Raw genomic sequence first — 15,479 nt, forward strand, 5'->3', positions numbered from 1 at the left:
GAAAATGTAAAGCCCAAGAGAAAGTAACTATGTAAAATCAAGCTTAAAAACACCTTCTACAAGATAATAGCTAGCACAATGGGACCCACGACCATCGATACATCAGTTCATACCGAAATCAACATGTCGAAATAACAGAACAGTATGATATCGAGCAACCTTAAAAAACTTCAAAATGCAGAGAATAGAAGTATGTCAAACAATGTAAATGGAAGGATAAGCCAGCAAACTTTCGAGAGATCGGCGAGTCGTGTGGAGTCGTGACCTCCGCCGCCAAGTGGCCGTGATGTACCCTCAAATCTTAAGTGAGACAAAACGCCCGACTCAGGAGGCTGAGCCGTCAGGCCCGTCATGCGAGAAAACGGAACGGGCTCCGGAGACGTCGGCTGACAGCGAAAGTCACCTCTGAGGGCCGGGACTGGACTGTGCCAGCGCGCGCAAGCGCTAAAGTCGCGCTAACACATCCGGATCAGTAAATCAAAGGCACGATATGTGAGAGTTCACGTGGATGGATTTAGGCCTGCGTGTGTGTGTGTGTGTGAAACTTCAGCGCATCATTTAGAGCAAGAGAAAAAATAACCTGATGGGTCCCACAAAATCAAAACCAAGACGTGTTCGCTTTGAAAATCCCGATATTTTATAGTTGGTGTCATAGACAACTGTCAGAGGTCCCAATAAAAGCTCTGCTTTGTAACAATGAAAACAAGATTTTTTATATTTTTCTGTTTCTTTTTAAAGAATGCAAAATGTTGTTAAACCACAGTGGTCGCAGATATTACTGGCTGAAGTGGTTCAGACGACCTGATGATGACGTATTTGTCCAATATCTGGAAAAAGCCCTTTGTAGACTCCAGATGTTCTCCAGAACGTCCACCCCATCACCTCTTAATCCCTCCCACCCTTCCCACCCCAAGAACTTCCACAGAGGAAAGAAAAAAACAGAAATAAAAAACAGAAAAACACAGGCAGCCTAACAGGTTCTGTATTCCGTGAAGTTTACCTATAACATTCTACATAAATACGATAAAATCTATCGTCTGTATGTCACAAGTGCGAGATAAAGGTTTTCGTAAAATATTGAAACGTTTTAAGTAGTTCCAGGTTCACGTTTTCTTTACAAGTAAAAAGCACATGTTGTAAAGACAAGAAGAGTCTCTCTGCTTCCTCGTTCCCCAAGCAAAAATAAAGGAATCGGATCAGACTGCCATTGACTTTCGCGTTCTGACACTGCAGAACACACCGGCCACCTACTGCTCTTCTGCTGTGCAAAATGTGTTCGAAAGGACAGACAGGCATGCGAACACACAAACCATGCAGGCTACAGGGGCAGGGGACGAGGGACGAGGGATGCACCAGACGTCACTGATTCAACCTGGGCCCTTCAAATAAACAAAAAGCAATCAGGCCCGGCTCTTATGGCAAGAAGGAATGGTACATGGCAAAGTGGAAGTTTGGGAGAGGGGGAAAAAAAAACACAGTGGAATGTCTTTATTGTTATCAGAAATAAAGTTAAAGACTTGCTGGGTTCAATAACCAGTCAGACTGAATCATTAAGGGAAAAAAAAAAACAACTCAGAAGTTAAAAGAACTACCTTCGCTAAGACTGGTGTTAAAGAATGTTCTGGAAAAGCTGGCAAGGGGTGGGTACAGTGTAAGGTGTCAGCTTGAGTTAGGTCCCAGCTACCCCGTAATGTGCTCCACATGGCAGTTAGCCATGACATTTTTTAAAAATATGTTTTGCTAGCTAAAGCAACGCTGTGAAAGAGTGGATGGGGTCACACACCTGCCGTTAAGCAGGTGATAATGCCACAGCGTCCCTGGTTATGGTTTTGGGGGGGGGGGGGGGGGGCAAATATTTTTTAACAACAAAAGTACCACAAGGCCAAATTGAAATTATTCATTGAAAGCTACATGGGTAGATTTTTCCGGGGGGGTGGGGGCCCGGAAGATGACAAAAAACCTTTGGGGCCCATTCATCACTACCTAACAGCATTTGCTAACAACGCGCTACCCCCACCCCACCCCACCCCCCTCCAAGGAACTCACTCCGGCCGTTGAGAAATGGAGAAACCATCAGTGCGTTCCTGAAACACACAGCTGGTAATGTGACCCACTTTCGCACGGTGCCGCGGCCTGGAAGGCGGCACCTGAAAGGATAACAGCCAGAAGCAGCCAGGGCCGAGAGCGCCGGCCCCTGGTGACCCCCAGCCACATTCCCACATGCCTTCCGGAGAGAGACGGTGGATTCCAGGCCCGGAATAAAGCAGAGGGCAGGTGACGTGCAGGGAATTCAAACCGGTATGCAAGACGGATCCTCTGAGTCCCTCTGGAGACAAAGCACAGGAACTAGCCAAATACGAGTTAAAGTAGTCCCACGGCAACCGAGAAACCATGTGACGCTTATCTGCCTATCAGTAACTCCTCTCCACCAGAGAGGAAAAAAAAACTGACCGATTCATACTTGGCTGTGACCAAACTTCAGCATGCTGACTGATATAGCATGCAAGATCCTCCCCGTGTGCCGAGATCTGCCCCCGCAGTCACTAAGCTGGGGGAAGGGGGTGTATTCTATAATTCAGAGTATGCTGTGGTCAAGAGAAGGCAACCAGAAACAAAAAGAGAGGCGGGGGCTGGGGGCGGGGGGGGTTAACGATTAAAAATTGGAATCTCCCAGCTGCGAGGGATACAGGGATGAAAGAGCACCCTGGATATGATGTACGGAATAAGAGCACCAAGGAGCGTCCAAGCACCGGGTAATGCTGGGTACTTCATGAAGGCAGACCCCCACACCCTCTGACGCACAGTAAAACAAGCATGCTAAGGAGTCCCACCCCCCCTCACGGCTGTGAGCTCACAACCAGGAAATGATCAAGGATGAGAAGTCGTAACTTTATGGCTTGCCTCTGTTGTGGCTGGGAAGATGGGGGGGCACTTACAATTGAACGTGGCTCTTTTTCACAGGGGTGGAGTCTAACTGAGGCTGTGAGACAAGTGTAGGTCTCTGCAGGCTGGAGTTGTGGACATTTAGAAAGATTAGTGGGCGTGTCAAAAGGTTTGTGGGTGTGTCAAAGGGTTTGTGGGCGTGTCAAAAGGTTTGTGGGCGTGTTCAAGAAAAGTGTGGTGAAGTGGGTGGAACCATTCATGTAACTTCCTTTGCGCTTTCCAGAACTACGGCAGTAAGTTTAAACAAGCAAAGGAAATGTCGTGCGCTATATGAACAAATATGAAACGGACATTTAATTACAGATGTGTATTACATAGCCATCGGCTGACCTATATGGGTGGTGAATGTCTGGAAAGTAAAGTTTATTGACAGCATTTTCTGGCAATAGAAATGACCTTTTGACACACCTACTACTCAATCCTGGAGATATTTGCATCTGTAGCAGTGCCTTGTCAGCAGGATAGTAGGTAATAGCATGCTTTAATTTGAGGAATAAAAAACTGCAGGACATTCAAGCACAATGCTACTGTATGTGCGTACTCGGGGGTGGGGGGGGGGGGGGGGTAACTGGGGAGTGGGGGGGGGGGACACCCAGCTAAGCTTGACATGTGGGAACATCTCCCTGCAATACAATTTTAAACAAGATTGCATCATTTATATATTTATATATATATATAATATATATATATTTATAGATTTTTTTCCATATAGAAATCTACTATGAACAGAACATATAGTAAATACACAATTGGTACAATGCAAAAAGAGTCCAACTGCACCGTTCCTAGACCCCCCAAGGCCAAATCCCACGACCGGAAAGTCTGAACTCAATCCATACGGAATCCGCAAAATGCGCGAACTTAATCTCCAACTGTACACACAACAAAACGCGTAAACAAGAAACCCCGAAACATTCTTAGAAGGAGAACACAAAAATTTATCATAAAAGGAAATGCTGTACAAGTCAAAAAATACACCACCGGGAATAAAAATGTATTTAAAAAAAACAAACAAAAAAAACTGGAATTGTCATGGAAACCATGTCATGGAATCTCCTGCTAGCTGAGGAAAGATGAAAACGGTGACGGCAAAAGCCGTTCTCGCGTTGCAGTTTTCGTCGCATTGTACAGAAGGATTGTAATATCTGATTGTGAGCTCAATAAAATAAGGTAGTTGCCAAGAATCTAAACGTTCACTGGGATCTAAAAAGCCTGGAACCCCCTTTTGAGGTCAGTCTCTCTATTCTTCTCAGACCAAAAAAATAGTCAAAGTCAAAAGAAATGATCAGTTTACAGTATGTATCCCTGTATACATATACCTTATACGTATACAATATATACATATTAATGCAAACATTTATGTGTGGTTATTTCATATAGAATTAGTGTATTCAGTTTCTAAATGTCATGCAGGTTGTCCAAGAACGCACACCCATCATCCCCAATGGAACAGTTCTGCTACTTAAACCCGGTGTCGGACCCGAGTCCCACACCCCGCCGGCTCCCTGCTATCGCACCCGGGGCCAAGCGGAGCCTGGTTCTCTCACTCCAAGCTGCAGTCACTCGAGCGGAAAGAAGAAATTTAAACAAAAAAGGAGGGAAAAAAAACCCAACTAATCAAGACAGACAGTTTGAGCTGCTTGCCCGTTAAGCTCGGACACAGGAACGCCGAAAAGGGAGAAGCTCGACCACATCCCCCCCCCCCCCCCCCCAAAAGTGTAAAAGAGTCCGTACGCCGGCTTGGGCCCGCGGCCCGCACCGATAAGCTTGCATAACTAGTGGCACAAAACTTCAGCTGAAAGCAAACTCATGCTTTGTTTTTTTTTTTGTTTTTTTGTTTTCTTTTTCTCTACTAAGACTTTGTTAGCATCTTAAACAGCGGCTGGCAAGCTGCTCTGGTACGGTACAGTATGGTACAGGACATGCTCCTTAATTTCCTAGAAAAACAGACGTCTTATTTGGTCGAGGGTTAGGACAGGCGCTACATGGGGTGACCCTAACGGTCAGAGGGACACTTCAGCTTGGATGCCATCTCACAACATTGGCCCCTATTAAATCGGCAACTACCTTACAGTCCTGTTCATTTACATCTTAATAAGGGGGTAATAAGGGGGTTTGGGTGGAAATAAGGGGGTTTGGGTGGGGGGCAAAATCCTCCAAAACTGGGTAAACCAAAGGCTGCCCACGTGCTGACGGTTCATGTCCTTCTGTGGCAGAACCGTGTCCGTCCTTCCCAGGGTGGTGGGATTTGGGGTTGGGGGAAAGGCTCTCTCGATTACATGACTTAAGGCAACGTTCATCTGAATTCATCACGATAACCAGCTAGGTCTTTTAAAAACGAACAAAACAGAACATAAAACGAAAAAAAAGGCACGAACGTTCAGTATTCCCCACATGCTTGCAAAAGCCGGAGCGAGGCACCGGCGGCGAGAAGCGTCCTCTTCCCCCAGGAAGCCGGTGCTCATCCCACCGGCATTCCCGGGTTCTCCGTGACGTGTCCTTCAAAGCAGTAGTTATCAAATTGGATGAACGGAATGAGATCGGTTTCTCGTAAAGTCCCGTCGTTTAATAAAGGGGACGGAAACCCCGAGGATGGGAGGAAGGGAGGGGCCGCTGTGCATCGCCCCGGCGACAGGGCACGTCTTGCCGACCACGTCGGGTGGCTCAAAAGCACGGCTCCCGCATCCCGTGTAAAAACAAAGCGCTCCGTCCGTGGACCAGGCCTAAAGCCTCCACCGTCAGGGCCTGCACGCGTTACTCCAGAGCGGAGTCTCAGTTTGTCTTCGGTCCGTTTCGGCTTCCCCGTTCTCAGGCGCTGTGCCCGTCCCCCCCCGGTGAGCCGCCGCCGATAGGATGCGGCCAGGAAGGGGAAGTGGGGAAGGGGGGGCGGGGCTAAAAAGAAACGGAGATAGGTGACGGGCAGTGTGGAGTCGTGGACTCTGATGTTGCCCCCTTTCTGCGTGTAGATGTCTCAAAGCAGCCCCCCTGGGCCGCCACTACATGGGAGGCTCCTCCTCCATAGGCTCCTCCTCCGGCCTGCAGGGGGCGACAGAGGAAAAACAGGGGACTTAGTGTCACAAATCCAAAAGAAAGGTCGCATGAGGAGAAAGACGTGTGATGAGGTGGAGGAAGCAGATGGAGCACTGTGGTCAGCGATGCCGCAGGCTCAGGTAACGTTAAGAAAGAGACCCTCGAGCAATTTCAGCACCAAGCAGAACATCCTAGAAAGTACTGTGTGCGGCCCCACAGAGGTTGGACCAATGCTGCTTGGTCAGGTGACACACAGGTTGCAAGTTAAGTCTCTGTTGACCTGCTACCTCTACTTGTGGAGCCCCTAAGACTACCCCCCTACCCTTCGAGTCACATGATACAGTAGCAAGGGCGGGATCCAACCAGCTCAGATATAACACACACAGCTACGGCAGAGGACAATGACGGCCCAGGAGCACCCAAAGCCATCCTCTGAAACTTGCAAGCGCCCAAAGGGGTCTAAAATACCAGCTTGAAGACCCCAATACTGCCTGACACCCCCTTGAATGGACTAGGCAGTACAGCACGTTTTCATTCTGAACGCTATTTGATAACAACTCCAAATATCCTCGTCTTATTTTCTTTAAATTACTTGACGCGACTCGAAACAATTCAAATTGCAGTTACTCGGTTTCTATTCGCCACTGTTTAAAATTCAGTCGGATGTTTCTGGAATGTGACTCTGGCATAAATTGAGATCCCGCCGTATTTAGGGGGCGGACATGGCGAGAGCTACAGTGAAGAAAATAGCTCTAAATAAATTACTGCACGCCGCACAAGCATCTGAGGACGTGTCCCCAAAGTGCCCTGGAAGGGAATTTAACCGAAAGCGCCTCGATAAAATATCCAGCCAAACAAAAGTGCGGAATAACTAAGATCGCCTTGGATACGAAGGCATGCAGTCAGGATGGACAGCAGAGAGCATTAGGAGTGAGAACTCTGCCCTGTCTTGCATGGATAGATGTTTCTAGTGTGGACAGATGTTTCTGGTGCATCCTGGACCTGCTCGTCCCAGTGCTGGGCGATTATAGTTCGGCCCAACCTCACGCCCCCCACAAATGACCATCTGCATCATGTACTATGTGACTTCACCATGGTGACCATGTGGCAAATGTGGTCCTTAGGTGCCTTGATCAAGAAAGATACTGCTGGCCATCCTTTGTGCCATCTCTCAGAGCAATGGGATAACATCGGTGTCTATGGGCTGGACTACACCGATGGGCACAAGGGTTAGGTTTAGGGTTAGGTTTAGCGAAAACGATGCTCTCCATCCACCCCTGGCATGTCAGTGGCCAGATTCAATTGTCTGGGTGCTCATAGGCTCCCGCCACTTGGGGGCGATACCTCCAGCATGTTTTCCATCAAGGCCCTGGCTGAGCTCAGTAGCAAGGCCCAGTTGAGAATCACCAAGGTCACCTGACACACTGGTCTACACGCCTCCATTAGGTGTGAGAAATATGGCGGCTGAAGAGGCAGAGAAAGATGTTTAAAGTGGAGGGAAAGGGGGATAAAGGGTCAGGAAGAGGACTAAAGGGGCAAAGAGAGGGTAAAAGGGTGGGGGGGAACTAAAGGGGCGGGAACCTTGGCCTAAAGGAGCGGGACACTTAAATACCTTTTCTCCATTTGCTTGGCGGCCACAGATAGGGAGGCCATAGCTGTGACGGTCTCCGCCTCCTCTGTCTCACACTTCTGGGCCTCGATCAGGGAGTAACCCAGCGTGGAGGCGTGTCGCTGCACCGAAGGCCAGTATTTACCTGCGGAGGGGCGAGATGTTGGGCCCGAACAGAGCTCACTGACTTCCTGCAGCTCTTGCGGACGGGTACTCACTGTGGATCTCCAGAACCTTCTCCATGGAGCGCACGGCGTTGGGGTTGGGCCTCTGCTGCAGCACCTCCTGGGGCAGCGGCTCCAGCTGCCAAGGAAGGAGACGTGTGTCTATAATCACAGGCCGCACCCCCTTGGCAACCATCATAACACATTTATGCATCTGTTTTTGGCATGTGTGTGTAGAAGGGGAGGGGGTCCCTGTCCAGAGTTATAATTGTGTTATAATGAATCGCAAAAAATATATATATATATATATGAGCCAACTTGTGTAGCGGAGAACATGGTCTGATCTGGACCCTGTGCCTGAGCTGGACCCTGTGCCTGATCTGGAACCTGTGCCTGATCTGGACCCTGTGCCTGATCTGGAACCATTCCATTCCCTCCCGGCTGCGGCCCCCTCTTTTTCACCCCCATGCTAAAAACACATAGCCAAACGTCTCACTGGGTCAACATCAAATGCGATGCCTGGCTTTATTAATACTTCCTGCAGGGTTGGGGGGGGGGGAGTGGGGGTGCTCTGTGGCCCAGAGCACAGAAGAAAAGCAGGACCTGATGCCTCCGGGTCAGGCTGTGAGCTTCGTCACGATCGGGACGAACGGGAGGAAGATGGTGGAGAGAGGGGGGCAGCGATCCCGGCGCATTGCGGTGTGCCATGACATGGCCGCCGGTGGGCGCCGCGCTTTCATTAACCTCTGGGTTTAGAAGGCAGGGGGCAGCCAAGAATCTGGCATGTCTGAGTGGTAGGGGCGTGTGGAGCCAGATGCATGGAAACGGGCACGAGAACCAAAGAGACACACTGTGCAAGAAGCAGCATTATCCAGGAGTATGTGAACAAAGTAAAACACCAGTGAATGCCGCAGTTTGGTGGAGGTGACTGGATACCAGCAGAACTTCGCCATCCGCACCTACAAACACCCACAATCGTCTGAATGCAGCTGTTAGACGGAGGTTTTCAGGAGCTGGCCGGACCACAGTAGTTAGCTGATGGCTTGACCTTTCAAATGCTAATAACAGTTAATGGTATATATGGGGCTGTGGACTGAAGTCAGCCCCCCCCCCCCCCCCCCCACCAATCCCGGCAGTGAAATATGCCAGTGCTTATTAGCAGAATAACGCCACGTCAATTTTTTATTCTGTGGAAAATGAACAACTGATATGCAGATCAGATTTAATAATGAAATATAAACAAGTAGCGGGTCACATGAATAAAATATACATGAGATTCCATGTCCCACTTTGGCCACCCCCCGAGTAACTAACAAATAGCTTAACAAGACAACTTGTTCACGCTCCATTGCTTAGAATTGTGACGCATTTAAGAGTGAAATTTTACTGAGAAGTTTTATGCATCCCGGCCCAGAAAGCCAGAGTTACTGCTACTTATCTGCAAAGTTATCCGACTCAGCAAAGGAATCCAGCTTTGTGATATTTTATTTCTGTTTTTGTATGACTACTGCATGTCCTGATGTGTTCACATTTCTTTATCTCTTTTATCCTGTAATGTGATTTAATTTAACCCTTATATTAACTTTGCTTCTTAGAGGAAGCTGTGTGGAGGATGCATAACGCTAAAAGCAACACGCACAGATATGACTCACAAACAAAGCTAAAGTAGTGGTTCTCAACCTTTCTGCACCGCGACTGAATTTTTCCCATGCCAGGTCAGTCGCGACCCTATGTCTAGAATAAATTTAAATTAACACTATGATCAAGTGGACAGCGCACACTGCAGTTTATGCCAATCAATGCCTATTCCACAAATCTGATTGGATGTGTCAGTGCATTTCAAATTCACCATCTGTGGTTTGGCTTCTTGGATTGGTTGAGTGTTCGCTAGTTTTGCACTAAGCATTTGCAGACCTAAGACCCATTTGTACAGGTTAATTCTATGACTGGGCTGGGAAATCTGATCGTGGATCAGCGTAGGAGCTTGCTGGTTTTAAAATGCTTACATTCCCGACTCCGCCTCACGACCTGTTCAGAACTTGCCGCGACCAAAATTAGACTCCAGACTCATGGGTTGAAAATCGCTACATGGAAGTGTTCTTTTGGTATATCATAACGTTTGTTTCATAGGAGTACCTGGAAGTTTAAATAACCTTTTAATCAATCTGCCTTTTCTTTCCAGGGTCTATCTTCATACAACCTGGAGGTAACGACACATACTAGTTACAGGGCAGTTCTTATACTAATGAATTATATATAAAATGTCATTTTTTCCTTCAGCTAATCCATGCACAGCATAATCCATGCATAATCCATGCATATCGACACAGAACACTGGTGGTGGTTCTGTGAGACAGTCATGGATTCTATGTTCTAGTCCCTATCAGACAAAGACGCCCCGAGCTGCATCCTGTCTGTCCCCTTGCACCTAGCAGCCTGGCAGGTATGGAGAGGTTCTGATGTGACCTGCGCCTGTTCCTGTGGTTCTGTCTTAAGGGGTTCAGAGTGGCTGGTTCCTCAGTGACCATCACAGTGCATTAAAAAAAAAAGCTAATTTCTTTCCACAAGGCCTGCAAGTTAAGGAGGAAATCTAGAAGGATATCTACCCTGAAATTTATCTGGAAACGACTAAAGGAAAACAGCATTTTCTGTTGACCGCTTACTGACATGGGGATACAGTGAATGCTTGCAGAGACCCAAGATCCATCTAAGATGTTAGCCATTATTAGCGCCCTCTGTCAGGCGGGGGAAACCTCTTCCAGGTGTTCCTGACGACGGCACGGTGTTTATAAACTCCGAGGACCGCCACGCAAAATGCCCCGTGTTTACAGTCATTATTCCACCAACCTAAAAAGTCACCGCATCCGTGACTGGGAGCAATTAGCGTATTAGCTTGTTATTTATCGAATAATTGCTAACAACCACAATTTGGATGACAACAGCTGTCCGTGGGCTTGTGCCGGTTAGTCATAAATTCAGAGTTGAATAATTTCATAAAGAATGCCTCACTGATGTGTTATGGGGCTAGCAGATCGGGATTAGTCATTGTTTGGGTTCACTCGACCACTTTCAATGGGAACATAAGTGGAAATGTAACTCGGTACCAAAGAAAAAGACACTTGGATTTTGTGCGGTATCCTGTCAGGAAAACGGTCGATATATGGTCAACAGACCACACTGGCATCTGAACCGCAGCGGTCCGGCTGGGGTGGGTGACCCGTGTCCTCTCGGCCGGTGAAAGGCGGGTACAGGTCACCGGGCGCCGACTCGAGAGGTCAGGGTGGGGAGAGGCTGTCCGCCGAGGGCCATGGCGTACACACAGACTGATGCATTCCAGCCATGTGACATCACAGGCTTGGGAATGATTCCGATAAGATGCTTGTCTGATTGGGGGGGGGGGGTGGTTTATCTGCTGGTGCTGTTCGCTTATGTACCTCCATTAGCAATCGCCTGTGACCATCTGATAAATGGGGACAGGTTGTCATGGGAATAAGAGTGTGTGTGCGAATACTTGTGTATGTGCGTGCGTATGTATTCCCGCACACCCCCGTCACACCCGACACCGAAGCTGCTGTATAACAGCCACTTCCTTCTACTTCAAACGATTCCCAATTTCCTTTGATTATACAATCGCGCCTCGCTTGCAGTGACCCCATCCTGCAGGGCTGACGGGGTCTAAGCGCTTTCAGATGTGCCCCCACCATCGCTGCCCCGGGGGGAGTGAGGTGCGATACTGACCGCGCGTGTCACTTCCTGGCTGACACAGGATATGACATAAACCTGTGAAAAGGTATACCGTTGTCAGGACTGGCAAAGTACGTATGTAACCAGGGGATAAAGAAACAGAACAGAAACACAAAATAGTGTCCCAGAGCAAATTCAGGGTCCCAGGACCGTTCACTGGTTCCTTAGTGAGCACGTAGCTCAGACCCCTGAGGAACTAAGGCTCCCCTTAGGCCGTCCAGAGGCTGGCAGTGAACTGCTCAGCGCCAGGTTCTTCATTAGCGAAACAGCGTTAGCATTATTTCATTTTAATCGCTGTGTTTATTATTCTCCTGTCCCAAAATCTGCACAAGCTGTGGGGGCTGACGTGCGTGTGGGGGGCACCTGACGTTTATGGTCCCTGGAAGTGATTTACGGCCTTGTCCAAGGCCCCCACAGCAAGCAAAGCAAACAGGCCGATCCGCCAAACCCCCACGTCGTAGGACAGCCTGGTCCATCACTCTGCGCCGGTCCTGTACCGCCTGGACCACCGCCCCTAACCATCATCCGTCTGACAGCGGCTGTGTTACAGAGCGGAGCATTCTGACACCCCTGTGACACGTTCCCCGGACTCCCCCCGCCCCGTTCGACCAGACGCAGTGAGGGCGTGTCGACCAACTCATTCTCGGCAGGACTGAGAAATCGCTCCCCGGGGGTAAATAAAAGGGTCACTTTCTGTTTTGTTTTTCAGACCTGTCCGGCCCTGTGCAGCCCCGCAATCCTGTCGGACGCATTTCACACGTGTGAGGTCACTGCTGCATTTTTTCGAAAAGGTCCCACCTCTTGTGCTTTCAGACGGGACAAAAGCAAGCAACGTGGGTATCCCAGGGGGCAAACCGGGACATCTCAGAGTTTTACTGGGAGCCGCACATCCATCCGTCCATCCATCCACCCTCTAAGCGTTTATGCACTTTCGACAGCTAAACATGCAAGCCGTCAGCACCCCCCCAGTCCCTGGAGAACGGGCCTTGTGCTGATAACCCACCGGCGCGTCAAGTTTATCTTGGAAAGGGGCGAGTCTGTAAAATTTAATTCTGCGGTGTCAGATGCCAGAAAAGCAGAGAGTGCAGCCACGAGCCCCAGAGTGAAGAGCCAGTGCTGCACCGCACAGTCTGCAGCGTGTCATCGATCACAACCACGGCCCACGCACTCCTACTACCCTCCGTCCCCCATCCACCCCGCTCGGATGCCGCAAGTTCCAATCTGGAATTGCACCAACTGGGCTCAGAAATTGAGCCTTGCCCCCACTCCATCCCAGTCTGCACATGACCACACCCCTTTTCGGGCCACAGAAATGGTCCCTTTCTGACCACTCCCCCTTTCCCCATGACCACACCCTTTCGGCCTATGACCAAACCCCTTTTTGCCATGAAGTAGGGGCGGGAGTTCCTTATGGTATGTTGGCATTGGAGGGGGGCATCTCAGTAGCCTCTGATACTCTGGCAAAGCCATGCCCAGTGGGAGGGGCTATGTTTTTCCTGGTGGTCCAGTGTCACAGATGAGAGGGAGAGTGTGTGTGTGTGTGTGTGTGTGTGTGTGTGTGTGTGTGTGTGTGCGGGTCCTGCATATGTGTGTGCATCTGTACGTAGTGTCAAATATACCAAGAACCCTCCCCATCGGCCGGCACTCACCTCGTTCCCCAGCAGGGCGGAGACACACGCCTCAGAGGCATCACAGATGGCGGTGAGGTCGTGGCCGCCCTCCAGGGCCAGCACCACACGGCCGCCGGCCAGCCCCATCAGCTGCCGGGTCAGATATCCGAAGCCTGGCGCAAGAAAACAGGAATCAGCAGCCGGATCAGGGTCGAGGCTGAACCGCACCAGGGCGGGAGAGGGCGGTCAGAGTGTGGGGGGGGGCGGTCAGAGTGTGGGGTGTGGGGGAGGGCGGTCAGAGTGTGGGGGGGGGCGGTCAGAGTGTGGGGTGTGGGGGAGGGCGGTCAGAGTGTGGGGGGGGGGCGGTCAGAGTGTGGGGTGTGGGGGAGGGCGGTCAGAGTGTGGGGGGGGGCGGTCAGAGTGTGGGGGGGGGCGGTGACTGTGCCTGAACGTGTAACTTCAACCCGGGTTTAGTGTCAACATGGGCGGCCCAGGACTCCGGGTTCGGCTCGCCTTTTGATGTTTAATACAGGGTAAATGTATTAATAAAATGAGGGCCAGGGGAATGGGGGGGTACAAGGGCCCCGGGCATCTGTAATGAGCCACTTAACATCAGACATTCCTGCAGAGAAATCCCCCCCCCCTTCCAGAAAGGAGTGGGGGCTGTGATTTATGGGGCGATGAGAAATGACACATGCGATTGAGAAGACAGCTGACCTACGAGGGACATGCACATCCCATAATCCCTCTGACCGCAGGGCCGAGTCATGATACAGCACCCCTGGGCACCTCCTCCCTCTCTCAGGCAGGCTAAGGCAGTGGGGTGGGGGGGACGACACTCACATTTGGCCGTCAGTCTGTATCCTCCCAGGGGGGATGGGTGGCCCTCCACAGCGTCGAAACCCGAGGAAACCAGCACCACGTCCGGGGCGAACTCGTTGGCAATGGGCATCACCACGGTCCTGTAAGGGGGGGGGGGGGGCAGGTCAGAAGCTGGCCTGGAGGTCTCTGTGAAGAGCAGGAGACTCCTTAGAGACAGGAGACTCGGCGACCCCGCCCCATGCCCTCAGACGTACTGACTGGTTATGAGGCTGAACCATTGGGGATCGAGTCCAAGTTCTACTCTGCGGCTGACCATACCCCCCCACCACTGAGAGACCCCGCCCCCATTTCCAATAAACCAGCAACAACTGACTGAGCAGAACCACACAGACCAATGGAGATCAGGTCGCGCCCTATAGGATTAACAGTGTGACTGGCGAATTTGGCCTGTAAGACATCGTCTATCACATCACACGTGAGAACCAGAGAGAGAGCAGACGATCTGATATAAATACGGCTCACTCTGTGGGCTGGCTGGAGAGGGGGGGTGAGGCTGTGGTCCTCACTGCCACGCCGCAGCCCGTATTGCGACCGTAGCTGTGCAAGGCTCAGTACTCACAGAATCACGGCACTTGCCGTGGCCAGGCGCGTGACTTGGCTCTCTGCTGGGCAGGCCCCGTGGTCCAGGGCTCACTCTTTCCGTCCCTAAACGCAGCTGCCTACCCCCCACCCCCCAGCCACAATTAGAGGCCATGGAGCAGGATGCCGCATCACCCAGGCTGCCAGGGCTGGCTCGGGGTGTGGGTGTCGGTATTTTTAGGAGCCCCCGAGGGTGTATGGGGGAGAGACAAGGACAAAGACAGAGCAGCGCTGCAGGAGGGTTAATCCACATGGTAAATCCTCACCTCAATTCCTAACCTTCAAGGAAGCTGATGGCGTTCGACAAAACAACTAACAAATGCGGTCTGACACGGCACATGAAAGGTTTATCGATCAGGTTCCAGAGACCCATTGGCTCGTGGGAGTTTTACTTACACAAAAAGTTCTGAGGACAGAAGGATAAATTATTGGTTCAGAGAGATAACCAATCAGATTGTAGAGAAGGTGGGCCCAAACAACTCAAAGAGGCAGGGCCAACCAATCAGATGTCTTGGTCCCACCTCCTTTAGTTGTTCGGACCCTCAGAACATTTTTGTGCAAGTAAAACTCCACAAGCGACCTGTCACTGTCTGCACGTCAAATCAAATGCTGGGCTTCTATCCTCGAATGGAAGTCCCACCCCAGGCAAACACTGATATTAAAATCATGTAACTGCAGGAGTTCATCCTTTTCTGCTGTCAAACACACACTGGACTCGCGATTTGTCAACTCGTACATTGGCTGGACCCTCGCATGGCACAGAAATCAAGGCCCTGCGTTTCTTCAAACTCACCCTGACAGTCGTAATTAGCTCGATGTCGGTTAAGTACTAAGATGTACACGCCCGGGAGCGGCTGCTCCACCAGAGGAAATATCTTTTTCACCATTGGCACCACAACCTCCCAACCTGCCCTGGAA

The 15,479-nt window shown here is 50.4% G+C and overlaps 1 protein-coding gene across 6 annotated transcripts in view; it reads right to left on the bottom strand.

The window, feature by feature from the left end:
* Positions 1 to 3,524: 3,524 nt before the first annotated feature.
* hdac4 (histone deacetylase 4) overlaps positions 3,525 to 15,479 on the bottom strand; it is a 90,618-nt gene continuing 78,663 nt past the window's right edge. For all 6 annotated transcript variants that reach the window (XM_072700919.1, XM_072700915.1, XM_072700916.1 and 3 more), the window contains 5 exons: positions 13,944 to 14,062; positions 13,140 to 13,273; positions 7,801 to 7,885; positions 7,586 to 7,727; positions 3,525 to 5,979 (listed from right to left, as the gene is read on the bottom strand). In XM_072700919.1, the coding sequence (XP_072557020.1) occupies positions 5,940 to 5,979; positions 7,586 to 7,727; positions 7,801 to 7,885; positions 13,140 to 13,273; positions 13,944 to 14,062 (520 nt within the window). In that variant the 3' untranslated portion in view covers positions 3,525 to 5,939. The remainder of the gene's footprint in view (positions 5,980 to 7,585; positions 7,728 to 7,800; positions 7,886 to 13,139; positions 13,274 to 13,943; positions 14,063 to 15,479) is intronic.

Source organism: Paramormyrops kingsleyae, chromosome 16 (assembly GCF_048594095.1).
Source record: "Paramormyrops kingsleyae isolate MSU_618 chromosome 16, PKINGS_0.4, whole genome shotgun sequence".
Lineage (NCBI taxonomy): Eukaryota > Metazoa > Chordata > Actinopteri > Osteoglossiformes > Mormyridae > Paramormyrops > Paramormyrops kingsleyae.